Here is a 25,790-nt window from a genome sequence, read left to right as displayed (position 1 = left end):
GTACACCATGAATAACCGCCCTAGAACGGTATTGTAAAACGGATAGAGTAACTTGTCAAAATACATGTTCGGCCAAATGGCTCTCAGAGGCTGCCGGGGAGGGGAGGGGAAAGCAAGGCATGAATCTTGACCGGAGACCTTTCAAAACCTGATCTCACTACAGACCTAACTGCCTCTATATACTATCTGTACATGGACTCGTAAAATAGGAGAAAGGGAAGCGAGCAGACACGTAACAATTCCTCGCCCATTCCAATAAATAGTTCCCAGGAACGAGGAAGCGATGAATGACCCTTTAATAAGTTGCAAATCCAAAGAAAAAGGGATGTTATGGTACGACAGTTTACTCTTGCCCAAAACCGACTGTTTCTTCCACGGCGATGGACAGTTTGTTTTGTAGTGCTTCATATGTCTTGTACGGTGGAAGGTCGAGGCGGTTGAAACTATAATATTCCTTGTCAGCGAGTCGATCAAAATCATCACACAGACGAGGGGAGCGTACCAAGTGTGAGATTTGGGAAGTGCATTGATATCTCCCGACTTCTCAATCGTAAACCTTCTCGGACCATCGCTACCCTGTAGGTCTTTGAACCCGTTGACGGGAATACGCGAAGTACCCGTGGCAAACTGCAACAATCTCGACTTTTGTTCCGCATCCCAAGTTCGTATAATTTTCCAGAAGTTCTGAATGACCTCGTCTTGCTCCTGGTATCCACGATAATCGGTATGCTTTTTCCAATCATCGACATCAATATCTGCGATTCCACCAATCAGGAGCTCAAGCTCTCGCTCATCGAAGACATTGACTAGATCTGCAGGAATAAGTTCGTTAAATCCGGTGATAAAGGCGTTGAATTGCTCTTCCACTCTCTTCTGAATCTTCCATTCAGTGACCAACCTGGGGTCTTCGTTAGAACTGTAACATTTCAGGAAGCAAATGATAACCGCTTACTCAACATATTGTCGCTTATTCTCATTGGTAACAGCAATATCTCTTCCATTTGGGATTAGGTCAATTGTTTTGTGTTCCCCAAACTGTTCATCGTCGACGGCAAAAGTCAACTCAAACACTCCCTCAATATCATTCTCCCTGTGGAAAAAAAAGTTAGCTAAAGCACCAATAGCCCATGTGATTTTGTAATCCAACTTACAAAGTCCATGTTAGATTTCGGTGGAAATCTTCATCCACACCTTCCATGTCCTGCAACGTGACCTTCTTCCTCAACATCATCTTGTAAAAAGCGCCAATGAAAAATGAATCCAAGAACCGTCGATGGAAAATCGCAAGTCCAACCACTCGTCCGATGAATCTGAAATAATTCAGGTGCTCTGGGTTGACACCGGAGTGTGGGTTGATTTGGAGTGTATAATTATCGTGGGCGGAATATTCAAACAAGCAGTAAAACGGATTAAACATTTCGTGAGAAAGAAGGAAGAAAAATTCACTATACACGTCAGCATTGAGAGCGATCACAGATTAAAGGCAGAGCAGAGCATTGTACTAACCGTGACAAGCCACCATAATCAAGGCCATCCTCGCCATCAAACTTGATCATCAAACGTTTCTTAAGATCCGATGGGCTCTGTCGCATGATCTCCGCATATGAATCTTCGAAAATGGCACTTCGCCGTATCTTGACATGGCACTGGCCGGACATGATTCTTAGTGCGGGCTGAGATCTAAAGTAGATCAATTTACGGCGGAAATCGCGTTTATACTGTGGAACCCCTTGATCGAGCGATGACGGCAATCGCGGATCGTCCCACGTAGTTGTCTTCGTATTATGATCCACAAAGTAGACTCGAGCAGTATTTGTCAGGCGCATTTCCCAGCCACTTGGTAGAGGTCCAAGCTGAGAAAGTGGTTGCGAGGAGATAGTAGTATTATTCCCATTCGCCCCAGGGCCGTACATACGGATATATTGTTGGCGGCGAGGGTCGACCCAGGTTGTTGTTCTGGTGTTATGGTCAACAAAGTATGGACGGCCTTCGGGAGTATATCTCTGCTCCCATCCTGCCGGAAGTTCTCCAGAACCCGCTGTGGTAGCCCCTGTAGTCATCATCTGCACTGCTGTAGCATTGTTGGCAGATGGGGGAGTGCGAGCTTGTTGCGAATCCGGGGAATTTGCACCAGTGCGATCCTCAGGTAGCATCCGGTTCTGATGAGCTCGCCGTTCCATTTGCATATTGGCTTCGAGCTGGGTCCTCTGCGTCTGTTCACTGTAGTGTGCTGATGGACGAGTCCACGTCGTCGTCCGTGTATTATGATCTACATAATAGGTTCGACCTAAACCGTCTTCTCGCCGTTCCCAACCCGCAGGGAGTCTTCCCTGGCTATCCTCAAAGGAACTCAAACTCCTATGTTGGTTTGGCATCCCGTTAGCCTGTGACCCACCGCCGTTTACTGGTACTGCGGATGTAACGGCGGTTGCGGTGGAGGGATTTCTTGAGGGTTGTAAATGGGATGTAGGAGGCGGATTTGAAGCGGGGGATTCTGCAACACCTGAATTTGGGCGTGGTCCAGGAAGCGATACCGGTGCTGTGAGGGCCGGGGGGTGGTGTTGAGTAGGTGCTGGCGCAGGAGGAGCTGTAGAAACGTGGGAACGCGGCCCACCTTGGTTCGCAGGTATGGGCGTCGATAAATTGGTAGAAAGGTTGATAATTAGTTTTCCATGAACAACCATGTTGTCATTGGATTTTTTAAGATCTCGCGTGAGCATCTCTGTCAAGTGAAGGCAGTGAGCATCCGCAATATTAACCTGAGGCACAGTTGAAAGGCAGGTCCAACTCACCATCGTCACCAACGTCGAGATCAATCACATCTCCAATTCGAATGTTTATTACGCCGAGAAACCCTTGGTCCTTCTTCTTGAATTTCTTCTGGTCAAATATCTGGATCGCCAATATGCTATCTTCCGTGACCCTCCTACCAGTCCAGTCACAGTTAGTGGCGAACCAGGAGAGAGCAGGACGGGGTATGTGGTCATACAAGTCAAACATCTCATTCCAATACGGATTTAGCGTCTTCTTGATCACAGAAGTCGTATGTGTCTGTTCACCTCCCACCGTCGCCACGGCGAAAGGATCCGGAAAGCCTTTGAAACACGTCCACGTCAGTCACCTTCTGCAGCAGTGGATCAACTAGATACGGCGAGAAACTCACGGAACACATCTCGTTTGTATAACCCATCGGCAGCGATGACTACTCATAAGCAGCGATTAATATCACAACTGCGGAGACAAATGTGTACGGGGCCAACAGGGGGAGGGGACAAGTATAGATGACGCCTTACTCGTAACTCGGAGGTTTGGTTGTCTGCAGCAGATAGATGCCGGTCATTAGGGGCCGCTCATTGAAATGAAGTGTAAAAACAGGAGTTTACTCACGCAGGTAAATTCGAACCCATTCTTCTCACAGTTTCGGTTGTTCAGTCAAGAGGCAGCGGACGCGGTCCCCCGTCTGTCGAGACGGTTTTGATTGAAGCCAAGCGCTGTGGCTTCGACGATAACGCACATTCAGCGCGGGGCAAGGGTAGGATAAAGCGAACGAGAGGAATAATGCGGTCCACCCAAGGTAGTAAGGAGCACAGAGAACAAAGGCAGAGATTGAGTATGCTCGCCTCCTGACTGTCTGTCCCGATCGTGATCCTGGGTTGCTGGAAGGATGGGATGGGATGGGATAGATAGGCTCAGCCTCATTAAGACCGACCTAACTTAGTCTGTGGCAGAGTGGCGCTCCCCGCTCTTGTCTCAAAACCACCAAACGCTGACAGATGGACAGGAAATTGGAAACGGCCGAGGGGGAAAAAAGGGCGTTGCTCGACAAAGGAGCAGTTTAGAATGAGGTTGTTTGCTGCTCTTTTGCCTGCAGGATCAAAGCGGCGATGATGCGGATGAGGCAGCGTGTTGGCTGGATCCGGCGGATATCAATGTGGAGAAGTCAACGAGCTGACAAGGATTCAAAGCCACCAAGATCCCGCCGCCAGATGTCATCAAGATCATTACATGCCCAATGAACCATTGCTAGGGTCGACTGTATCTACAGATATGATTAAAGTGATGTCCCAGCAACGATGTGCACATTACAACCGTATGAGAAAAGGTTTCCTTTTCAATGAAACGACAAGCCCTGCCCGTGCGCGATATTTAACAAACATAACAATGGAACAGTCTACCTGTCAGCTGGTCGCCCGTGAGCTAACATATCATGATCTTGCTTTTTAAACCGAAGGAGATCGCAGGGAGAAAGCTGATTCAAACACACAAAGTCATAAGAAACCTCAAAACAAACTCTCCCACACAGAGTCCAGCAGAAGTCGAAAAACAATTGGCATCGAAAATCAACTGCTACCCATCGTATCTGCTCTTGAATCTCGGTCCTTTCTCCCCTTGCTGAAGTGTCGTGACGTATCATACACACACGGATTTGCCCCAACTCCCAAGTTACCCTCTTTTCCGCCAGGTTAGAAAGCGTAGACGCCCTGGCCCGTCCATATTCCCAATTAGATAGGCAAAAGCGGGAATCATTCCGAGTTTAAATGGCCCCAAAGTCTAATTTCTAATAGGGAGCGTAGCCCCGGCCACGGCCGCGATAGCCGCCACCCCGATAGGACCCGCGAGGATGATAGTAGCCTCCACGGCCGCCGCCATAACCACCTCCATATCCACGACCGCCTCGGAAGCCGCCGCGCCCACGGCCACGGCTCATACCAGGCAGGTTTGTGCGTTTTGGGACAACCTGTTATCGTGGAAAGCAAATTAGCTCTGCGTGGGTCATTGCATCTATGTTGCTACGCGAATAAGACTCACCTTGAGATTTCTGCCGCGGAACAAGCTCTCGTTCAAAACCAATGCCTGCGCCACCAGGCTAGGCTCACTGAATTCGACATACGCATACCTGCCACACGGACCACCATTAGCACTCCATCTCTTGCCAGGCAGCGATGGCGACATGGGGAAACAGAAGAATATCCATGTAGACAAGAGACAATGCAGAAGAATGTCATCAAAAAAAAATAAAAAAAAAATAAAAAAATCAACACCGAAAGCAATGAATCAATCAATCAATCAATCAATCAATCAATCAATCAATCAATCAAAACGCACCCCTTCGGATGTCCCGTAAATTTATCCAGCAAGATTGTCACCCGGTTTATCGACCCGCAACTCTGGAAATGAGCCTGAATCTCCTCCGGCGAAGCACCGTAGTCGACGTTCCCCACAAAGATACTTCGCGCATCGATGTCTTCTTTATCTTCACGAAGGTTTTCCGACTGCTTGTCTAACGACGCTTGCATTTCGCGCAGTTTGGCGGCCTCGGATTCCATTTCGGCGACCCGTTGCTTCATCGCTTCGATCTCTTCCTGTGGACGTAGAGGCATCAGCATTTAGCTTAAGACGTGGAAAAATGATCGCTTGACGCTTGAGCGCTCCCGGTCCATATGTAGACTCTAGGAGACTGAAACATGCGTACCTCATCGTCGCCGGGTTTGTCTTGCGTGTTCAAATACTCTTCTGGCATATCTCCAGTGGTAGCCATATTTGAAAAGGCGAGTCGAGACGTCGAGTATTCTTAAGTTAAGCCTGTTCTATAGGCCGAGGATAACGTATTTGACGTTGTCTGTCGCAAGGGAAAGAACTAAGAAAAGAGATAACTATGCAGTCCAGAGGGCTGATAAAGCAGTGGATCTGATGTCAAAAATAATATGCTAATGTTTTTAATAGAACTCTGTATATTTAGTACGGCTCGGCGCAAGAACCAACGGGCACTGTCAGAGCAGTGAAGGTTTGAATTGTTTCGCAGCAAGTGAATCGATCATCGCTTTTGCTTGATGCAGCGGAATTAGTTAGCTTTGATGGGTGATGGATGAACTAGCTTAGCTTTGAACAAATTGGGCATGGTGGCGACCAGATTGCCCAGTGGCTGCAGCTCCAGACATGACCTCGCCATCATCAAAGCCCCAGCAATCAGCACCCTTTTTATAGCAAATCTTGTGTCCTAAAGGAAGTTGGGCGTGAAATGATAATCAATAAGTCCACTACTATAGGAGCCTGGCTTCTCTGGGTGATAGTGCTGTGTATCGAGATGTGATAAATAACAGCTCCTGTACCATTTAAGTACAGAGTACACTGCTGAACATTGTTTCGTTGACGTGATCCAAGATAGCGCTGGAGTTGCCAACCCAAGAAAGATAGGAGTCACACAAGCCTATACTCCCATTCTTCGTTATTATGTATGTACATAAAAGTCTATAAAGTAAAAGCAAGCAGCACACAGAGATCATAAAGTAGAGGACATTAAGCAGAGCAATTAAAAAAGAGCTGACTCAAGCCGCTTGGACACTTGGTTTTCGATACGACATCTTCTCAACAGACACAGTCTCAGTTCCCTGATCATCCGTCCGTAGCTGATAGACATAGAGCACCAACACGTCGCCTTGGACCTGGAAATCAAAAATATCATCAGTAATTCACCCTCGACATATTAGTAGCAAAAGCCGGCCTCAAAACCAACACATTCCCCGACCAGGCCGCTGCCGGACTGAAGATCTGAAATAAAATACCGGGAACACTCACATCCATTAGACAGAAGCTCGGCACCACGTCCTCACCCCCACCGTCCATTGTAAATGCTCCCGTAGCACTCCCGGGATTCACAAAAAATCTCCCCTCCGCCTCAAACGCATCAAACCGATGTGTACCGCCCCACAGCAAGACATCCACATCCATCTGCCTCGCCGCGATCAGCAGCGCATCCGCATCACCCGACGGAACAATCGTATGACCATGCGTAAAGCCGATACGTAGCGATCCATGGGTTATAACCTTCGACAGGGGCAGATTCGGCGAGTCGACATCGAAGTCACCCTTAACGAGTTGCAGGTCGGGAGCAATCTGGCGGAGAAAATCAAACGTTTCGCGGTCTGTCAGGTTTCCCAGACATAGTATCTGGCCAATTTTGCCTGGCGTAAGGAGCTTTTTGAACTATTCGCCGTTTGCCGGTAGATGAGGGGTGGGAGGTTAGTCTTTCTAGCTGGTCTCGCGCGCGAGCCTTCCCCAACATGCCGTCAAAAGCCGGGGGAGGGAAATAGAAGATGAAGAGGAGAGGGCGGTATCACACCTTAGCCGGTAAATCCTGTTGAACAGCAGGGCGATTAGCATCCAAAGAACCCTTAAATGATCTAGGCGCTGCTGCAATGCCCTGCCGTACGTACCGGGGCTCTATCAGGTATGAAGAGGTCACCAATGACCAAGACCAAACGGGAGGTCATTTCGAAGTCTCCTTTGTGCAATAACTTCTCTAGAGGCCCATTCCTAGAAAGCGTTCCAATTTTCTATAAGCAGAGACGATGATACCAGGGACAGCCTCGTTCCTTTGTCAACTTCAATAGCTACTCCAATCGTCTCCCGGGTTCTTCGCAAGTCGACAATTACACGTGACGTCAGGCCGGAGCTGCCAAGAGGAAGGCCGAGACTGAAGCTTGTAAATGGGAATATCATGGGCGGAATCAACCTAACCCTACCCTAACACGGCACGGAATCCTACTCCCTACAATCGAAATATGTGCATATAATTCTGCAAAAATGTATGCAAATAGATGGCAAAAAGAAATCACTGACATTAGAGGAGTGATGCCTTCAAAGGAAATTCGTTCATAAAACTCTCTACAGAGTACAATTTCCCGTAACCCAGATATAGGAAGTTTTCACCCGACAGCTCATACTTCATATATAACAACAAGGCTCCTGAGCAATGGAGTGGAAAAAAGAAAAGTTAGGCCACGAATCAACCATGGCCATAGCCACTCACAAACCCAAAGCAAGCCAGACGCTATCATCACGAATTCAGCGTGCAAAACAAAGAATAAAGTGGTGTATGGAGTATTATGCAACGAGGGGGAAAAAAAAAAAGGACACATAGCAGGGAATTGAAAACCCGTGAACCCCAAACGCCAGTGGCTGATTGTGCAAGACCCAGCCCTAAACCGTGTGACCGAGGAAATATACTAGTCAACCGCCCGCTCGCCACCAGGAAAGTAGAAAAATTATAATGAAATAATTGGAAAAGATCGGGGTAGGGAAAGGATCTAGAACATCGAAAAGTAAAAGAGGATATCGTGTGGCTGTTGAAATCCAGACCACGTCCCGATACATGGCAACAGTCAGACTATTTTCGGCGAGGTTTCCTAGCACCACCTTTCTTGCCCTTCGTGGGAGAGGCTGGAGGCGAGACAAATGTGACGCGCTTCTGTTCAGTCTGGATACTGCTATTTTCAACAGTGCCACTGGTGCGACTGCGTTTGATGGATCTCGTTTTCACAGGATTTGCTTGCGGCGGCCGCGTAACGGTGGATAAATGGCGCTTGTGAGGTTCGGAGTAGCTGACGGAGGTCGTGGAAGTTGTTGATCCGTCACCACTCGCTTCAAAGCCATCCTGAACCTCAATATTGTCAAATGATATGTCGTCCTGGCCGGACTCCGATGGGCTGGGACTCGGGCTTTCGGATTCTGAGGGAGCCTCATATTCATCGTCATCACTGACCAAGCTAGGTGCCTGGTTGGATTCGACAGTGTTTGGGCTCAGATTAGGAGAGTTCGAATCAACCATCTCAATATCACTACCTGGCACTGGCTGCCGTTCACTTCGCGGGCTCGTTCTTGTCGCCGTAGCGGGAGAGTAGGGAGATCGGTGCGCCGCTGGCGCTGAAGGGGGATGTCTTAGAGGTGGTAGAGATGGCACCTTTTGAGAACGCTTGTCAGATCCTTTGCGGCTACTTGGCCGCTGAGTCTGCGGGGGAGCAGCCACAGAACGAGCTGGCAAGCGAGTACTTCGAAAATTAGGCGGGGCTTCTTGAACGTTGGATGTAGTATCCACATCCATAGCATCCGCATCGGAGTCGTCCTCGGAGGAGTATGAGGCGATATCTGTCTTTGTTAAAGCGTCGCCAACGATATTAAAGAGATCTAAGCCAAGGCCCTGCTTCTGCAATAGAGCAGAAAGATGCGGCGTCTGTGGTGAAGCTTTGAAGTCGGGGCTCATAGCAGAGTCACGTATGCTTGGTGGAGGAGCTTTGGCCGGGGGGTAGGATTCCACGTTAGCCGTCTCACTTTTGGCAACGGGTGTGCTGGCAGGCTTGTCTTCACGCTGGGTGTTTGACGGGGACCGTTTTTGCATGGCATTCCTCGCCGTGGAGTCTAAAACATGTGCAGATCTAATCAAAGGGTGAACGTATCCCGGAGGGGCATTAGAAGCTGTTTCGTTGTTCCGGCATATCATCGCGCCAGACTCGTCAACCTCTACTGGCTCACCCGACGCTGCAGCGGCAGCATCGTGGCTGGCAAAGCTGCGATTGTGGGCTATCCGACAGTGATTAATAAATCCTTGTGTGCTTGAGAAATTGTCTCTTCGACAATCCAAGCACACCAATTTTACTAATTTGCCATCTGATTTTCGCTTCATAATCATGGGTCCGGCTTTGTCTTTGGGTGGAGGGTAACCACTCGAAAGGGCCTGTAGTTTTGCACCGGCTGAGTTTCGTTGCGACCTTGATGTACTTTCCGCCCACGATCCACGCGTCGTGCGACCTTCCATCAAACCCTTGCCCGCACCATAAATTCCAGAGGGTATAGGCTCGAGTTCGCCACCGTCGAATCGAGGATCTGGCAATAGCCATCTGGCGTAGTGGCGACTGTAAGGGCCATCGGTAACTCCCCATGGAGATGGAGAGACCGGTTGTCGACAGTCTTCAGGCCGTGAGACCGCAAATCCCGTGCCATTGCTAACAGCTTGCGAAATTCCGGATATACTCGAGGTTGGAAACGGAATTTCGGAGCAGCGACGAAGTTGCTCCATAGCGACCTGACATTTTGCGATTTCCTGATCGATAAGGCGCAGTTCGTTGTGCTTGAGCAGGATTTCGAGACTGAGCTGAGCTTCCAGCGTTTGGCGCAACGTTTCGACATCCATCCTGTGAATCGATGCGGCGCCTAATGCGCCTTCTGTTCCCTGCTGTTTCAATTGTTGGCCCTGTATGCTCTTTCCTTCTCCTCCACTGTGCTGCAGTGAGGCAGCCGTTTGTACTATAGCATTATCGGTGGATGTTGCAGAGGGCGGTGTCCTGCTCGTAGGCTCAAGATGTTGCGTTTCGCTCATGTTATTCTGGGCAACGTTGTTGGCTTGGTGAAAGGACTCTGCCTTAGTTGTCGGTGAAGAGACTCCGTTGCCGCCACGCGGTGGTCCCAATTCACTCGAGTTCGTCCTTTTCCGTTTTAACTTGTGCGGTGTCGGGCCTGCCATGTTCGGCGACTTTTGCTGCGGTACAGCCAACATCTTCACCTCCTCCGCTGTCACCTTATTACCCCCAATAGACCAAGGAATCAGTCGAAACATTCCATATGAGAGCTGACCCTGCTCGATCTCCCTTCCTCCTTTTTTCCGTCCCACCGTAACCAGCACGAGTTAATTCAGCGACCGGGCAAGTCGCGTAGGCAGCTCATCTACTATCGCAGTATCACCGCCACTGATACAGTAGGCAAGCGCATCGGTTATTCGATCGTATCGATGCCAAGTCGCGTTCAGTCAGGGCGACGGGAAGCCAAGGGGAAGGTGACGTCGACAGGCGCGGCGTTTCAGGAGCGGAGCAGGTGGCGAGAGGCCCAGCGCAATCTGGGCGCGATAAGTGATCTCTTTCGGACCGGGTATGGAGGGATTAAATCAAACAAGTATCTGCGTCCATGGGGTAGCGGAGAGAAGAGGGAGGAGCATGGAGTCGATGTCGCCGACACGCATATGGGAGAAGGGTTGAGTTGGATCGGGCTGAGACAGTCGGAGTTAACTAGCGTGTGGAGAATGCCTAGACGTCTTACTGTAGCAAGCCAAATTGACGTACGTTATGCGCGATGTATACGACAATTTTGAAGATACGGAGGATGGCGCGCAGCAAGCGACTAACCGCAAAGTGAGTTCGAGGACTTGCTGTGGTAAGAAAGTGGTTTGGTGTTGGCTGGTGGCTATTGACTGTCGTTCCTTGTTGTCTGGCTTAAGGCCGGAAAGGGGGGGGGTGTGACGTCCACGGCTATTTTCTGGTTTAGTCGCCCCCAGGCACGACGGCCCAAAGAACGGAACGGAGCAAAGTTGGTCTGATTACGGAGTACCTAAAATAGGATGAAGCAAAGAAGGCTTCTAGCAGAGCCCACTGCTCGGAGGTGACGGACGAAAGAGGATCAGCCCAACACTGCAAGACTTTTGCAAATCGAGGGTTCGAGATGCATCGCTCGGCTGGTGCTCCCAGGGTCGCTCAACGTGAGGCGGAGATGAGAGGAGTGCGAATACCGCGTCTTACAGGGAATAATACGGGCCTTGCCTGCCATTCACTCAGCTGGAACTCGTGGACGGATTACTCACCCAGTAACTCCGACTCGGTGCGTGTATTTCAAATACGGAGGTTCGGTTTCTGGAAGAGTCGCGAGGTGGGAGACCGTACCACGCTAACAAAGTCTAGGCACGGCACTTGTAATTTACCGCCAAGCCTCCATTAAGCCTTATGAAACACACGCGTTCGTTTATGGACTTGTACGGAGAAGCTCCGGTGCGCTGTGACATAAAATCCGACGTCGCCGCAGTCTCCAGCCCGTGTGTGGTGAGTAACTATATGTATAGATGAGTGCTGTAGAGGATAAAGCGAGCGAGGACAGGCTGGCTCTGCTGCGCGCATGCTGTTGGCCAAGAGCGGATTTGTGACTGGTCGAGCAATGAGCATCCACGCCCGCCAAGCGCGATGCTTCGTAACTTCTGGATCGGCTTCGACCCTGACCAGGGCCCACCGCGCTGCAGCCAATGATGAGGTCACATCGGTGCATCACGTGATATCAACTTCGGGTGGCCGCCGCTTCGGGCCAAAGAGCTTCTACATAATTAGAGGCATCACGAAGCCGAGGGAGCTCAGCTTCTCCAGACGATGGAACGTGGACTGCAGGCAGCGTAAAGGCAACCGCTATGTAATGGATTAGTGTCTGAGGGCGACCTCTGCTGTTCTCCAGTTCTTTATGTAGTCACTCACATAACTACTGGCTTTGTTGATCTTTGGCGTGCGGTCCACGGCAGCTTCTCTAAACCCACAGCAGTACACATTCCCTTCCCTGCCTAATCTTGCCTTGAGCAACCAAGATCACAAGACAATACATCTACACACTCGAAATGCCCAGGGCATTACACTAGCCCTTCAATCACAAAGGAGCTTACATAGCCGCCGCCTCATGGTGCAAAGGTTGTGTGTGTGTGTGTTGTAAAACGGCTAGAACAGTCTTGATGGAACCCTGTTAGACCGCCCCCTCCCCGCATCATCGTCAAGCGCATTGTTTACTTTAAATAGTACCCCGAATATGTCGGTGTTTGTCTTGGTAGGAAAGGCAATACAATAGCTTGCAGTGGAGGTCAATGCTCTGATAACACCCAATCTCGATAGCCCATTCTGCTAATAATACGCCCGGACTTCCCAGTTATTCAAGCAGACATTTCTCACAAGTTTGTCATAAAAATACATATCAGATCGCCAGCTGCAAAAGCTCAGCACGGAGCTGACCCGAAACATGAGCAGCATAAAACAGAGTAAAACGGCAGCCAGGATCCTTCACACCGGTTGGTATATGTTGCACAAAAAATCATCCAGAAAAAGACTCGTATCCTCGTATAATCCAACAGACATCCATCCTCTCACTCTTGCTCCCTTCTCTTGTTTTCTTTCCCCCTCCCTCCCCTCTCTCCCTCTCTCACCCCAATTAAATCGATGTCCAAATGATCCGAAGACGCTCAGGATGCACCTTCCTTCATCCTCAGCGTAAAATTCACAATGACCGCCGCAAACAATGCCCCCGTCAAGACCGTAGGGCCAAAGCGATCGTCGAACCCGCTCTGGCCCCTTTTGCGAATGCTCGTCGCACGCCAGTGGAATGTCACTAGCGCATATATCATGGCAGCCATGGCCACAAAAGTAAAACAAGCGGCACTGATCTGGCCAACGCGATCCCCGAAATTAAGCAGGCCCAGCGCCAGGCCGCCGAGAATGATGGTGAAGTTCAGCCATGAGAGGAATGTTCGTTCGTTGGCGAAAAAGACTTTGGGTTCGACGCGGGTGGGGAGGGCGATTCGCTTGCCTACAGGAGGCATTTGTGAGCATGCTGTTGAAGGGTCGGCAGAGTGCTACATTCTGAACGAGACTAACCTGGGGCAGACTGAAGGAGAGGTTGACTGGACATAATGTGGTTCTGGTGACTGGTTTTTTTTGTTCAAGGATACGGAGTGACGACGGGGGGGTAAACCATACCATGGGCGTTGCCTAATATAGTTAGTTTAGCGTCACCCACATGTAAGGCGCATATCGCTGCTTTTGTAACTTTATATAAGCTGCCATCCTCCATCACGAGAACAGAAGAGCCGGAATGATTGGATAACAACCTGGATGAGGCCGAGTCACAGACCAGAAAGGAAGAATCTTAGGCAAAAGGGTCACAGAACTGGATAGTCAGGATAATTGGGACTTATCTAGACTGGTGGATAGACAGAGTAGTCATGACTATCAAAACTATCACCCCGAAAGCATCATATATATAAGAATGCTTATTATCAGTAATCTGATGAACTCACCTGCTAGAATTACACTGTTGATATCGCTTTGGATATAACTTAATATACTTATTAAACTGACTGTTGGGACGAGAATGGGATAGAATTTCCAAACATCTCTTCATAGTAAATGTATTCAGTAGCTCATGATATCATCCCTATTCTGTCTCTTTGTATGGAGATACCGAGTTCAGTTCAGTTATTCAGTTGGATTAACCCCTTGGGGGTTTCTGTTCAATGACTGCCTCGATTGTCCCACAGTTATACCGATAGAATTTGCTTGCGTGGCTGTATCGAAGGCCATACATACGTCAAGAGAAAGTATACTACCGTGCGTATACGATTGAGACGAGTGTGGCATCCTGGCAGATCAGTGGATAACACAAACCCGTGACTCGTACTCATTCTCACCATTATTTTTCTCAGTAAGGATTCTGATGCAATTACATGGAGGACGGACGAAATGCCCGAAGCCTTGGCTGGAGCTTGGGTACTCTCCTGATAAATGATTGCAGCCTGCCCGGAACTAGGCCAGAGGGAAACCTCGCTCGGGAGAACATGATGAAACAGCGGAGGCAGCTTTAACGGTGGGATCCAGAAACACTCACGCGCGACCAAACAGCATAGGAGTATAGATACACGGGGCCTGATTAAAAGCGATAGAAAAAAGAGATCAAAAACAGCAACAAGGAAATAAACAAACCCCCTAAAGTCGACGTCCAGCAAGTAATAGGCTTTCTGGCGAGTTTAGATAAGTGATTCGCCGTTGCTAAGCTGCAAGGTCACCGCCAAAATAATCACAGCAATCTGTGCGACATCCTCCGCGCTCGAAATGTCTCAGGGCCCAAACTCGTTCATCGTCAAGAATGAGTTATAGTCAGCAGTGCGCTCAGGGCTTGTAAGGTACTCAACATACTCGGCGTCATAATCCGCCATCACAATAAATATCTCGTGCCGGTCCTGAGCAAGCAGCATGCCACTTCGGCCTTGGTACTATTTGACGGGCTCGGGCTTTCAGGCTGCGATGGTTCAGACTGCGCTATCTGGTCCATAGTTTTGAACCGGGTCCCCTCCGCGAAGGGGGGGTAAATTGAATATGGCTGCCGACGTAGCGGTCCTCGATGTCCTCAGTGCTCAGCCTGGATTGTAGAACGAGCTGTTGATAGTACCAGATGGGCTTAAAGTCTCCCAGAGGCGGGCGGGACGGGGAGGAGATCATCCGGAAGGTCCATTTCATCTTCCCTGACCTGTTTGACGAGTCCTTTCCAGTACGAAACGTCGTTCAACCACTCTTTGGCTTTTTCGGTCCCCTTAATCCCGCAATTTTCAGGCACGAGATCGGCGGAGCTGTGGGTTTTCCAAAGAGGCCAGAGGGCAAGGTACTATTTTGCTTCGATTTTAGAAGCCGAGGAGTAGTCCTTTCATATATATATTTAGTGTCACGGCATCTTGTTGGCTGGCATATTTTTTCCACAGTCTCTTCGAACCAACCATAACCGGAAGAGACTTCTCGACAAGGGCCATCTAGCTTGAGTTAGAGGTATGTATCGAGCCAAGAGAAAGAAGAGAGTAAATTGGAAACTGGTGGTGAGCGGCAGAAAATAAAAAGAAACTGAAAAAAATTAAATGCCGACAAGGTACGAAAGCCCGCTGCCTTGTATATCCAGTTGCCCTATAAGTGTAGTCTAGGAGCAATCACTAAAACGGTGCAACATGTTGACTAGAGGCATAGTGATTGGAAAGACACCCTAGGCCCAAAACGAGATACCTTAACTGGTGACGGGCCATGTCACCTGGTGGATGAGATGCTTCCGTCTCTGTTCAATGAGAGCAGAGGCATTAAACATTGTTCTCATAGCTCATGCAAACATATCCAGACATTCTCTGTTCAAGCAGGCAGTACTGTCCAGAAGTTTCAGACACAATATGATCCCAAAATTCATGCATCCTATTGTGTATTTTCAATGAGCCCCAATTCCATGAATAGCAATGGAATGCGGTTTGGCTCAGCATAGGCGCCGATATTCTGGAGGCTCATGGGTTCTAAATTGAAGAACTAATTATTTGAATGGGATTGGTTTGTGGCAGGCGCTGATGTTCTTTTTGGCATTTAGTTAATATATGTGGGAGATGTGAGACTTCTTGGGCACTGTAAAGTTATGATTTTGCACTACGGAGTACAAAGTACTCCGTAGTTGGCAACATTCGAACTCGATAGCCTCCTATTATAGTTACAACAATTAGCCGGAATTATACTCTGTACTACATTTTGTTATTTGATTGAAGCCATTACTGCTTCCAAATTACAAGACAACGCCACCGCGCTTAGCATTCTTGGACGCTAGCGTCAGAGACACCATCCGAGTCTGCCAGCAAGCAGAACGTGGAATATAAAAATGAGATGCTATGAATTCTCTCACTTGCAACTTGTTTAAATTGTCTTTCTCCTTTTGCCCCCTTCCTGCCATTTGAGTTGTGCACTTGACTTGCGCACATACATACCTAGTCAACATGACGTCCTTGAATATAAAACACGTGCGTCATTTTATCATTTCTCGCTTTGGGAGGATACAACGCGTAGCCCATATAGTGGACTGCATATTCAAGGAAGCAAAGGCCCTGAAGCACAGCGAGCTGACTGAGAATGGCCTCTGGAACTTGAGAATCAGCCTATCTTGTATTGATCCCGAGAAGGCTTCTGTTAGCGATCGGATGAGTTTCTACGCTCCACTTCCAAAAGAATGTCCGAAGATTTACTGGGATGAAAAGAAAGAGTTGTTTTGGAAACAGCGAACTGGGCTCAAGTAGGGACCACGCCCTGTCAACCATCACCTCCAAATCGTTTCTAGCGACTTCTGGGGCGCCTTGCTGGGCCAAAATAAGAGCCAGCTGTGGGACCAGCGCAGGCAGTCCGTTGCATTTTCCTTTTCAGACTATGAAGAGGAAATGGAGAAATTTTGATCGACTTCCCTTTTACTTCCAGATGCTATAACGAGTTGCCGAGAATCGGATCTGGTGAATATTCCGCGTCAAGCTCCCTATGAATGGAAAATGCTTGGGGAAGCCGATTCTGTGGTGACCCGGTACCTTCACTGCAGTTTCAGGATAGCCCATACCGCTGAGCCCCTAGAGCCCCTTCGCCTCAGTGAGATGCTGCCGATTGTCGCAGTCATGAAGTGGAGAATGAGACAGTGGCGCTATGTAAACCATGATATTTTTTCAAGACACTATCCCCAAGAAGTCGATGTTTGTTTTTGAGTATTTCGCGGACCATCTCCTACATCTTGCTCAAAAGGACTTGCCACTCGAAGTGACAAAAAGGATTCTCAGGGATGCTCTTCGTGGAATTGCAGAACTCCATGATCAGGATATTGTACATACTGGTACGTAATCCCTATCGTGAATTGTAAGCGGTGCCTTACTTGGAGTAGATATCAAGGCGGACAATGTTTTTATCGATTGGGAAGGTCAGAGTGATGAAATTATTATTAAGAGAGTCCAGCTTGGAGATCTTGAAGATGCCGCGCATATTCCTCCTGGATCACATATGATCGGAAAACAGGCCGGGAATTGGATGTGGAGGAGGCCTGAAGCCCATGCCAAGGGCCCTTTGGATAAGCCCTCTGATATTTTCTCCTTTGCTCTCGTCGTAAGTTTCTATACTTATAAAATCTTAGGCTTTCAAGTGCCATTAACATATCATATAGTGCATTTATGCGGTTGCATAAACGCGTCATCTTTGCTGTTGGGGAAGATGAGTTGGACGAGGGTGTGGACCGTTTGAGCATTGTCATTGAGCGCCAAATATCATACTTTGCAGATGAAGGTGGAATGAGTGGGTTTTTGAAGCATCTTGGTGATAATCCCTGGGTTCGTGTTTTCGAAGTAATTCGGGATGGTTTCGACAAAGATCACCCTCGCAGACCACCTTCCCTCTGGAAAGGTGTTGATAAAGAGTTTAAAAGTCTTGTCTGTGCCATGACAAATTTTGATCCGAAAAAGAGAATCACGGCCCATGAGGCGTTGGCGCACAAGTGGTTTGAAGATGTCTCACATGAGCAGGAGAAGCAAATTCTCTTAGAATCAATATCTCTAATCAGCGCTTCTCAGATTGTTACATTAAGCCTTCTCAATAGGGAATGAACAAGGGGAACACACGGATGAATATTCAATCATACAAACTTCAACCGCGAGTAAGCAAGGCGGAGAATGGTAACTGCTTGATGACCTGTGGATTGCGGAACGGACATGTGTGTATCAAAGGGAAAGCCATGACAATTATGTGAACTACACTATCTACTTCTCCACTCAAGCCTTCCTTGGTCCACCTGCTTTCTTCTTCACTGCTCTTCCACAACATATTGGCTGCCGATGTAGTTTCACCTTGTCTGCCTCAACAGGGGTAAACTCCTCTGCAGGCTCCCAGATGCAGTGCCATGCAACATAAACCCATGACTTCTCATTCTCATCTCATAGCCAAGAAGGCCACACTTTATTGCCAAATCAGGCCACATGGATCCAATCAATGGAGAGCTACCAACATGTGGTGATTTCCAACAGTACAGGAGGCTGGGGTCTAATTGTTTTGGGCTGCTTTTGGCTTGTTGTTTTGGAGCCACTGTCAGTTGCAGTGGTGGTGTCAATCATCTCAATGCAGTTATATTCACTATCCTCATACTTGCTCTTGAGAGCCCAAGTGAGAGGGATCACATCATTGTTGTCTGATGCATACCTTTCCTTAACCACATGGTCCAAAGATATCTTAGACTGCTCCCTGTTACTTGAGAGTCCTGAGGTCTTTCCCAAGATGGCGTCCAACTGGGATACATCACCCCCAGCCATGGTCCTGTTATTGCTCAAGCACAGGTTCAAGTCCTCAGTAATTAGGATCAGTGTGTCTGGTGCACATTAGAATCGTAGAGACCGAAGGGGTGTAAACATACGTTATCTTGAGTGTCTCCAGACTCTACCTGCATACAGGGGCCATTCCTGAAAGCACCATCCAAACTAGTAGAATTAGCAACTGAGTGGCTAGGCCATGGGCGATTCTTATTGCCCTGGCTGGGATTCTTCAGGTGATAGCGCGCCTCATCCAAGTCAAGCAAGATATCAGTATCTAGCAGGCCAAGATTATCATCATCAGAGAAGAGATCACAGAGCAGATCTTCATCATCACTAGTTATATAATTTTTTTTTCTCTGTCTGCAGGCTGGCTCCAGGATGGTGAGGGAGATGTTTCCATACTCAGTGCTTTCACAATTCACACAGATGTTAGTTTGTAGGGCTCCAAGCTCGTTCATTCTGTGTAAATGATGCTAGAATTTGTAGCAATGTTCACCTTCGTAGCCTTTGGATAAAGATTGCCAGGTTGGTACTCAATGAAGCAAAGGCTTGACTAGAACTAGGAAACAACCCAGAGCAATTGAGCTGAAAATTGTTCATCTTGCTAAAGGTGACTGGGAGCAGGATTGTTAAGTTGGGTATAGAGTAAGGAATGTGTAAAACTAGTAGGAAAAACAGTAGATTTTATCTTCGAATCCGCGCTGGAAACATTGGGGATCCTGTACTTTCTCGCTTCCCCTCTGCGGCACCAAAAACCGACACAGGGACCCAAAATAAGCCCATTCGACGCCGTACAGAGTACTTTCCAGATAATCATTCTTTGCATGTAATAGACCACCTAGGCAAAAATGCCAATCACCAGTTCAATATCCCTAATAGCATGCCACATTGTTCATGATTCGTCCCACCAGACCAGCGAAGAGGGCAGGCCAGATCTTTTGCTCCGGTTTCCCTCAAGCTAGTTACGGGTCTTGGCGTGCTTATCTAAGGAATATTCTCACGACGTCACTGTTTGGGACGAGCACGCAGCGGCCTGGATTATTTTCAAGCTGAAGCTGAGGCGAGGATTCCGCAGTCAGCTTTAACCTGTCGTTTCCAACTTTATCGTCCCCTCTTCAAAGCCTTGAGTGCTGCGGAGCCTTCCCCTCGTTCACCAAACCTCGCTTACCTTCTTGACCTTGCGACATCTCACAATGACCACTGAAGCTACGCCTAACAATCCTGTTCGTATCCCTTTCTCGAAGAGTACGAGCCGCTTGCTTTGTTTGTTAACAGCTTCTCCCCTGTAGCCTGTTCCGATCGAGGAGTTGTCAAGGATTGCGGCTGAGGTATGATTGGGATTGACACCCGTGTTCCAAAGCGAAAGTTGACCCCTCCATACTCACATCGCAATTTGAGCTGCTATGCAGGCATGCGACGCAACACTAGAAGGTGTTAGCAGCTATGACCACGAGAAAGTTGGCCAATGGAGCTCTCAAATAATCGTACGTTCTATCGAGCCCTTCCATTTTCGCATTTCGTCGCAAATGATACATTGACCAGCGACATATCAACTAAACCATTCATTGCCCACAGAACAAAATCCTCCAATCGCTAATATCAGCCACCACGTCCACTGGTTCCACAAGCTCTCCATCCCCATCAGAATCCAAACAACCCTCCTACCGTTTTACCGTGAACTGCACTGTAATTCAACAAGGCCTCACCGACGCGCAATCTTCAGACTCTAACCCAGGCGCGAACTCGGTCGAAGTTGCGGGGCGGCGTGGCATGCACTCTGCGTCGGGCGCATACTGGGATATCAAGCGCGACGGGATGTGGACATATAAATACCCAAATGGAATCGAGAAAGGATTGGACTTGGTGCTAAATGTTGTCTGGTTCGGCTCGTTTTGAAGTGAACCCCGAAGAAGCGAAAGTAGGCAGTGTGCCCCTTTATGGTGGGGAGTTGTGTTGCTTCTTTTTCTTTAAGCTAGGCTCATGTTCAACAACACAAAAAAAGGAAGTAGGATGAGCCGCGCGTGGATGGTAGATTCTTTTGGATGTAACGAGATCAAGAAATTAGCGTGCGGAGAGGTCAAGGGTGAAGGTAAAGAGGAGCTTCTATATACTCGGCGAAGCATTGGGTATTGGATCCATTTCTTATGCCGATGGGTGTTTATAATGAAACTGGATCTTTCAGGTCCCTCGATTCGCGGATTGGCGTAGAAAACCTTTATGACTTCTCAGACCCATGACATGTATTGGCAAAAGCAATTTGCAAAACATTAAACCTTCGGAGCCTCCTCTATCCTAATGTAATAAAATCCACCCAACGCCATGCCTGAAGAAATAAGTCATTGAGAATTTGGACATGAAATACAGGGAGTCGTAAAGCAATGATGGGGCAGAGAAGGTATCATAAATTCGACGAAAAGGGTGCATATACATAAATTTCAACACCAAGAAGCTTCTTTTAACAAATCATCTCGGTTCCGAGTAATCATTCAACGCAACACACACTGCCCCTCGATGATGGCCGCTGTACTGTCGGATGATCTGCCCAGACGCAAGCTCCCACAAGCGGGCATAATGATCACTGCACACCGTAACAAGATATGCGGAATCTGCGGAGAAGGCACAATCCCAAACCCAACGCTGGTGAACGGCAAGGGTGGTTTCAAGATAAAGCGTGTTGGTGGTTGGGTCTATAGGAGGCCTTTCTAGCAGCGCTAATGACTGTGGGCTGGGCTCCTCATTTTCAGTGGAGCCTTCGTAATCAAAATCTCTTTGGGTGGGGTGCGAAACAGGTTCACCTCTGGAGTCTGAGCTTGAGCCGTATTCGTGGGGCCTGTCCACGGTCGTATGCTGACTAGCGGCGGTTTCAGGGACCCCGTTGGTCAGCTGAGGTTGATACATATGGGCTTTGCCGTTTGCTGCTGGAGTTTGGGGTATTGGAGAAGAAGCATTGTTAGGGCCTTGGACCTCCTCTCCTGCTGCGGCCCTGGCCTCAGCCGCGGCTTTTGCGGGCGGGTATTCCGGGTCAAGGTTCCAAATTCTAGCAGTATGATCTGCCGAACAAGTTGCGAGATGTTTAACATCAGGGGACAACAAAACCCTTGTGATGTAGTCCTTGTGTGCCTGGAAGGTTGCGATGGGCACTATTTTGGTAAGGTCGTGATCTTGCACCATGCGCCATAGGTATACATTTCCCTATAATGCACCACATGAGCAAGGTTGGCATTTCACACAAAGTCAGCTCAATGTAGTGTTACCTTATTATTTCCAGCGCAAAGCAATGATCCATCACTGGCAACACTAACGCTTGCCACAGACACGTCTTCCTCGGGTATCAACTGATGACTGCAGCGATTCTCCCCTAGATCCCAGACTCTGATGGTACCTGAGTAGTCGCAGCTAATCAACTCTCCCTGATTCGGGTGGATCACAACGTCGTTAACCGGCGACTTGTGATTGTAATTCCTTTGAAGCGACCCGGACCGCGTCTCCCAAACCTTGACTGTACCATCTTCTGAGCTCGTAACCATCCATTTTCCTTCGCAGTGAAACGCGACGCCGGTGACATTGTTGGTGTGGCCATTGAATGTCATAACAGGATCGGGTATATTGGACTTAATGTCGTAAAGGTTCACGCTGTGCCGGCCAGCCGCAGCGATATATCGCTTATCGGGGGTGATGCATAGCCGATTCACCTGGGACAAAGGGTGCTGGATTGTCCTCGAACATATTCCTGAGAGGGCTTCCCAAAACCTGGTTGATGAGTTAGAGGAGACCTTCCAGAATTCACAGGCCAGCATTAAAAATTTTGGAAAATTTGTTGCTTACCGGATTGTATGGTCATACCCAGCTTTGAAGGGAGATTGGCCTTAGCTGCTTTCCCACTTCGTAACAATGAAGAGGCATGAAGGCTTACCGGTACATAGAATGACACTCATGCTGAAAGAATTCACGTACTCAACATCCGCCAAATGGAAATGCAGGATTAAAGAATTAAAGAGGCTCACTCCCTTGGAGGACTCTTGGAACTGCGCAGGCAAGCGTTTCTGGGAGCTGTGAATGTCCCGACTCTTGGCTGATAGCGATAAGCTCGGCCGCAGCAAGGCCACATGACTAAGATTTGGTTATTCAGCATTATACTAGAATAAAAAAGGCTAGTTTGTTAGTTCTAGTGCTGTGATTACACATCACAACCATCACTTTGGGGCAAATGCACGAACCACCGCTTAAATTGACATTTTGTTCGAGAAAATTGGTGAATGACGTGAAGGCTTCGAGCTCAATTCTGTCGGAACACAGCGTTTTCATGTCCTCTTGTGAACAATAGAGATCTCTTTGGGCCTTCTATTGGTCTAACTGTTCTACCTGAGTGATTGGATTGCCATCAGGAGGTTGCCCCAAGGCACACCTTTCCTGGTCCCCATTCACGGCTCCAAAACTTTCATCAGCATAGTGCTGGTGGGCTCCCACTACCCTTTTGAATCAGGTTATAAACCAGGCTCATCTCTGGGGCTTTAGATGGTCCAATCCATCAAGCTACCTTCGCAGCTTCATCTTTGATAGATTTCCTATCCAAGATGGAGACAGCAACGCCATCTTCAGAAGGTATTTATGCTTCTTTAGGCTTGCAACAGCACCCTACTCCAAACCATTCTGAACTCCCTTCTTCTCAGCCTGTCACTGGTCAAGGTCTGGGGCTTACACCTCTCCCCGGGTCACAGCTGCAGCAGGATCGAAATCACAGTCAGAACCAGGACCTTGATCTTCAAGGTCTCGGTGCGGGTGATGACCTGTTTGACCTGCCGGCCGAGTATGATTTAGATCCGAACGAGCTCGATCGGTTTCTCCGCGATGTAGACCTTTCTGGTTTGTTGTCAACTCAGGGTCAGCCTGGCCAGACGCCCACCAATGATGTCCCGGTCGCTGGACCTTACCAAGCCCAGAACCTGATCACTGGAACGCAAGAACTCCATCGTCCTGTCCCGACCGTCCTTCCTGGTCCTACTTTCGCGAGTGATTCTAGGTACCGACGACTTGCCCCGACACCAGGCCGTGGACCCGAGCATAAAAGGTCTGTCGATGATATCAGTGTTGATGAGGATCATGTACTATCCTCTGTCAAAGGTAATGAACCTGTTGCAAAGAGACAGTGTATGGGCCACTCCATTCAGTCCAGCTTTATCGGCGATAGTCATCCCGTCTCCAATGTGTTCCGTCACGACCATCGACGCCATCCACCCCGGATGGATGCAGCCATAGGGTCAATCGAAGAGCCTCAACCCTATGCTAGATCCGGCGTTCCTGTGATCGCAACGCCTATCCTTAATGAAGCACGCCAGGGTTCGAACAACCAATCACGTTCATCTTTGGGCATTCCCTCGATCGGACTGTTTAACGCATCTAGCAACTCGAGCAGTGCGTCAACGAACAGCGTAGGCTCCGTATCGACACCTCTTGCATTGGAGAAGCGAGGAGATCTCGCAATCCACCAATCCACGAACTCCCAAGCAGCATTATCGTTACCCCCGTTTCGCCCCCATGGCGTAGCACCCGCTACTCCATGTCACTCAGTAGATATAGATGCTGCTAGTTTTGAGCGTGAATCGTCTATTGATTCTCTGTTTGATGATCGGGCCAACAGCCCGTTGTTGGACGCCGCACCCACAAGCCAGAACGCCGGAAAACCTCAATTTATGCTGCCTTTGATAGCAAATACCACTGGACCACGGATATCCGAGCATCTCAAGAAAGTCTGTCAGTTAAAGGATGAGGATATCCTTCTAACTCAATCTCGAGAAAGTGGGTGGTTTTGCCGCCAAAGACCCAAATATATCTCCCCATACCCCCGACCGGGGGGAGATCTAGGCTATCTTCCATCTAGCCCATCTCTTCACGTCAGATCGATCAAAGCCGCGGATGACGAGGTTGCATCTCTCCTCAACGACTATCGAAAACGACTCGAAACGTGCATTTCTGATAGGGATAAACTCATGGCGGAACTCCAGATGTATAGCAACGTTGATCCGGTGACTCAAAAAAGTCAATATCAGAGGTTTAAAGACGACATTAAATATCTGAAGCGGGCGGTAACTGTGAACGCGAAAAAGGAGGAAGAGGCCTCAAAGGAGGCGCGTTATTGGCAAAACCGGTATTTCGGTGTTGTCAACATATACAATCACCTTTGCGCACAGTTCCATCAACTGCGACAGCTAGTGCAGCCAATGCAATTTCAGGTTCACCAGACTAGGCTAACCCAACAATGCTCCGCACCGGCTCCAATTCAGCAAAATACCCAGGTACCCAGACTACCAAGCAATCGCCCTGCACCAACTAGCGTGACGTCAACCCCTGCTACTGGTAGCGCCGTACCATCTGCTGCAACTTCTGCGCCTATGACTCCTAGCGCCTCATCTGCACCAACCCCAGTCATGGTTGATTTAACTGGCGACGCGGACGGCGATATGTCAAGTCAACCAAAGGAAGCTCAAAACGTCAATTCCACTCCCGCAACAGACATCCCAGTTTCGCAGAAAGAACTGTTCAAGTCCATGCGCAAGAAAGAATATCGGTGGCTGGGTAACAAAAATCACATGCAACAACGTTTCACGAATACTTTAACCACTCAGCCCCAACCGCATACTAATGTCCCATCAAATACGGCTAATAATTCCTCTACCACTACGACACCTAACAACTGTCGACATGACAGAGTAAAGGACAACAGTGTATCTGGTCGCCCTCGTCAAACCGCGTCAAGTCGTCAGATTGAAACCGGTGTGCACCAGAGAGCAACCATGCCCGGTGCGTGTGATCCCGGAGATAATGAATTTGCAAGGATGATGGAGGGAAATTTGCAGGGTTCGAGTGATATAGACACAACAGGCTCAGGGACGATTTCTGACCCAGCCACGGTTGCGCCCGACACCTCAGAAGTGACGGAAGGAGCTGATGATGAATTTGCGAGGATGCTGGAAAAGGATCTTGAAGCTTCAAGTTGAGCAAGAGGCATGATTGTGTCTGAAGGATGTTGAGGTCGTCTGAAGCATTCGACAGCATTTTAAGGTGTTCGAGGACGACTATTGTGTGGGCTTTGTGGATTTTTGTTTTTCTTTTTAAAATCAAGGCTGATATTGACCTCTGCCAGTGTGCTGATACTTTGTCTCCCTTCAATGTGTGTTTGTTTCCAAGGACTTTTACAAGAAATTGTGGATGAATTGAAGGATACGGCGTGATTTTAATGATGCTGTATGTGTATGATACCCTCCACGCTTATGCTACGTGTTGAAATGAGAAAAGGCTCCAATATTATCCATTCCGGTTCTGGGGTATT

General features: G+C 48.5%; 12 protein-coding genes across 12 annotated transcripts; 5 read left to right on the top strand and 7 right to left on the bottom strand.

Moving 5' to 3' along the window:
• Window positions 1-118: 118 nt before the first annotated feature.
• On the bottom strand, window positions 119-3,871 carry CIMG_07120 (E3 ubiquitin-protein ligase RSP5). Its single transcript, XM_001243223.2, has 10 exons — window positions 3,388-3,871; window positions 3,294-3,316; window positions 3,164-3,202; window positions 2,990-3,095; window positions 2,793-2,926; window positions 1,507-2,722; window positions 1,152-1,445; window positions 953-1,090; window positions 503-898; window positions 119-443 (listed from the first exon to the last, which is right to left on the bottom strand). The coding sequence occupies exons 1-10, from the start codon at window positions 3,405-3,407 to the stop codon at window positions 344-346; spliced, it is 2,466 nt and encodes an 821-aa protein (XP_001243224.1). The 5' UTR covers window positions 3,408-3,871; the 3' UTR covers window positions 119-343.
• Window positions 3,872-4,064: 193 nt separating this feature from the next.
• Window positions 4,065-5,829, bottom strand: CIMG_07119 (polyadenylate-binding protein 2). The gene is made up of 4 exons (XM_001243222.2): window positions 5,474-5,829; window positions 5,107-5,363; window positions 4,810-4,897; window positions 4,065-4,738 (listed from the first exon to the last, which is right to left on the bottom strand). Exons 1-4 carry the CDS (start codon window positions 5,537-5,539, stop codon window positions 4,559-4,561), a joined length of 591 nt encoding a protein of 196 aa, XP_001243223.1. The 5' UTR covers window positions 5,540-5,829; the 3' UTR covers window positions 4,065-4,558.
• A 369-nt stretch (window positions 5,830-6,198) lies between these two features.
• Window positions 6,199-7,271, bottom strand: CIMG_07118 (MJ0936 family phosphodiesterase; the record flags this gene model as incomplete). The annotated part of the gene is made up of 4 exons (XM_001243221.2): window positions 6,199-6,443; window positions 6,577-6,984; window positions 7,121-7,135; window positions 7,215-7,271. The coding sequence occupies 4 exons, from the start codon at window positions 7,269-7,271 to the stop codon at window positions 6,327-6,329; spliced, it is 597 nt and encodes a 198-aa protein (XP_001243222.1). The 3' UTR covers window positions 6,199-6,326.
• An 896-nt stretch (window positions 7,272-8,167) lies between these two features.
• On the bottom strand, window positions 8,168-10,330 carry CIMG_07117 (ADA HAT complex component 1; the record flags this gene model as incomplete). The annotated part of the gene is made up of 1 exon (XM_001243220.2): window positions 8,168-10,330. The coding sequence occupies one exon, from the start codon at window positions 10,328-10,330 to the stop codon at window positions 8,168-8,170; it is 2,163 nt and encodes a 720-aa protein (XP_001243221.2).
• A 231-nt stretch (window positions 10,331-10,561) lies between these two features.
• On the top strand, window positions 10,562-10,918 carry CIMG_07116 (uncharacterized protein; the record flags this gene model as incomplete). Its single annotated transcript, XM_001243219.2, has 1 exon — window positions 10,562-10,918. The coding sequence occupies one exon, from the start codon at window positions 10,562-10,564 to the stop codon at window positions 10,916-10,918; it is 357 nt and encodes a 118-aa protein (XP_001243220.2).
• A 1,519-nt stretch (window positions 10,919-12,437) lies between these two features.
• CIMG_07115 (vacuolar transporter chaperone 1) lies at window positions 12,438-13,271 on the bottom strand. Its single transcript, XM_001243218.2, has 2 exons — window positions 13,221-13,271; window positions 12,438-13,152 (listed from the first exon to the last, which is right to left on the bottom strand). The coding sequence occupies exons 1-2, from the start codon at window positions 13,252-13,254 to the stop codon at window positions 12,809-12,811; spliced, it is 378 nt and encodes a 125-aa protein (XP_001243219.1). The 5' UTR covers window positions 13,255-13,271; the 3' UTR covers window positions 12,438-12,808.
• Window positions 13,272-16,132: 2,861 nt separating this feature from the next.
• On the top strand, window positions 16,133-16,582 carry CIMG_11902 (uncharacterized protein; the record flags this gene model as incomplete). Its single annotated transcript, XM_012358728.1, has 2 exons — window positions 16,133-16,425; window positions 16,471-16,582. The coding sequence occupies 2 exons, from the start codon at window positions 16,133-16,135 to the stop codon at window positions 16,580-16,582; spliced, it is 405 nt and encodes a 134-aa protein (XP_012214151.1).
• Window positions 16,583-16,829: 247 nt separating this feature from the next.
• CIMG_07114 (serine/threonine protein kinase) lies at window positions 16,830-17,764 on the top strand (the record flags this gene model as incomplete). Its single annotated transcript, XM_001243217.2, has 4 exons — window positions 16,830-17,004; window positions 17,053-17,270; window positions 17,299-17,306; window positions 17,329-17,764. The coding sequence occupies 4 exons, from the start codon at window positions 16,830-16,832 to the stop codon at window positions 17,762-17,764; spliced, it is 837 nt and encodes a 278-aa protein (XP_001243218.2).
• A 390-nt stretch (window positions 17,765-18,154) lies between these two features.
• CIMG_07113 (uncharacterized protein) lies at window positions 18,155-18,463 on the bottom strand (the record flags this gene model as incomplete). The annotated part of the gene is made up of 1 exon (XM_001243216.1): window positions 18,155-18,463. One exon carries the CDS (start codon window positions 18,461-18,463, stop codon window positions 18,155-18,157), a length of 309 nt encoding a protein of 102 aa, XP_001243217.1.
• Window positions 18,464-19,498: 1,035 nt separating this feature from the next.
• On the top strand, window positions 19,499-21,697 carry CIMG_07112 (uncharacterized protein). Its single transcript, XM_001243215.2, has 4 exons — window positions 19,499-19,686; window positions 19,753-19,791; window positions 19,873-19,947; window positions 20,039-21,697. The coding sequence occupies exons 1-4, from the start codon at window positions 19,657-19,659 to the stop codon at window positions 20,357-20,359; spliced, it is 465 nt and encodes a 154-aa protein (XP_001243216.2). The 5' UTR covers window positions 19,499-19,656; the 3' UTR covers window positions 20,360-21,697.
• CIMG_07111 (WD repeat protein pop3) lies at window positions 20,694-22,499 on the bottom strand. The gene is made up of 4 exons (XM_001243214.2): window positions 22,377-22,499; window positions 22,289-22,310; window positions 21,718-22,213; window positions 20,694-21,655 (listed from the first exon to the last, which is right to left on the bottom strand). The coding sequence occupies exons 1-4, from the start codon at window positions 22,396-22,398 to the stop codon at window positions 20,927-20,929; spliced, it is 1,269 nt and encodes a 422-aa protein (XP_001243215.1). The 5' UTR covers window positions 22,399-22,499; the 3' UTR covers window positions 20,694-20,926.
• Window positions 22,500-22,754: 255 nt separating this feature from the next.
• Window positions 22,755-25,790, top strand: CIMG_07110 (uncharacterized protein). The gene is made up of 2 exons (XM_001243213.2): window positions 22,755-23,065; window positions 23,134-25,790. The coding sequence occupies exon 2, from the start codon at window positions 23,614-23,616 to the stop codon at window positions 25,456-25,458; it is 1,845 nt and encodes a 614-aa protein (XP_001243214.2). The 5' UTR covers window positions 22,755-23,065; window positions 23,134-23,613; the 3' UTR covers window positions 25,459-25,790.

Source organism: Coccidioides immitis, assembly GCF_000149335.2.
Source record: "Coccidioides immitis RS genomic scaffold supercont3.2, whole genome shotgun sequence".
Classification (NCBI taxonomy): Eukaryota; Fungi; Ascomycota; class Eurotiomycetes; order Onygenales; family Onygenaceae; genus Coccidioides; species Coccidioides immitis.
The sequence above is the reverse complement of the archived record's forward strand: the minus strand, read 5'-3'. Positions and strand labels throughout refer to the sequence as shown.

Excerpts from the sequence above, each read along its gene's own strand:
- CIMG_07120 (XM_001243223.2), bottom strand. The coding sequence starts at position 3,407 with ATGGGTTCGAATTTACCTGC. Across the intron at positions 3,317-3,387 it reads ATGGGTTCGAATTTACCTGC|ACAACCAAACCTCCGAGTTA; the intron begins GTGAGTAAACTC and ends TATCTGCTGCAG. Across the intron at positions 444-502 it reads CTTCCCAAATCTCACACTTG|TTTCAACCGCCTCGACCTTC; the intron begins GTACGCTCCCCT and ends GGAATATTATAG.
- CIMG_07119 (XM_001243222.2), bottom strand. The coding sequence starts at position 5,539 with ATGGCTACCACTGGAGATATGCCAGAAGAGTATTTGAACACGCAAGAC. Across the intron at positions 4,898-5,106 it reads TTTACGGGACATCCGAAGGG|GTATGCGTATGTCGAATTCA; the intron begins GTGCGTTTTGAT and ends TCCGTGTGGCAG. Across the intron at positions 4,739-4,809 it reads TCCGCGGCAGAAATCTCAAG|GTTGTCCCAAAACGCACAAA; the intron begins GTGAGTCTTATT and ends CCACGATAACAG.
- CIMG_07115 (XM_001243218.2), bottom strand. The coding sequence starts at position 13,254 with ATGTCCAGTCAACCTCTCCTTCAGTCTGCCCCAG. Across the intron at positions 13,153-13,220 it reads TCTCCTTCAGTCTGCCCCAG|GCAAGCGAATCGCCCTCCCC; the intron begins GTTAGTCTCGTT and ends TGCCTCCTGTAG.
- CIMG_07112 (XM_001243215.2), top strand. The coding sequence starts at position 19,657 with ATGACCACTGAAGCTACGCCTAACAATCCT. Across the intron at positions 19,687-19,752 it reads AAGCTACGCCTAACAATCCT|CCTGTTCCGATCGAGGAGTT; the intron begins GTTCGTATCCCT and ends TCTCCCCTGTAG. Across the intron at positions 19,948-20,038 it reads AATGGAGCTCTCAAATAATC|AACAAAATCCTCCAATCGCT; the intron begins GTACGTTCTATC and ends CATTGCCCACAG.
- CIMG_07111 (XM_001243214.2), bottom strand. The coding sequence starts at position 22,398 with ATGAGTGTCATTCTATGTACCG. Across the intron at positions 22,311-22,376 it reads GAGTGTCATTCTATGTACCG|CTGGGTATGACCATACAATC; the intron begins GTAAGCCTTCAT and ends CTCCCTTCAAAG. Across the intron at positions 21,656-21,717 it reads TTTGCGCTGGAAATAATAAG|GGAAATGTATACCTATGGCG; the intron begins GTAACACTACAT and ends GGTGCATTATAG.
- CIMG_07110 (XM_001243213.2), top strand. The coding sequence starts at position 23,614 with ATGGGCCACTCCATTCAGTCCAGCTTTATCGGCGATAGTCATCCCGTC.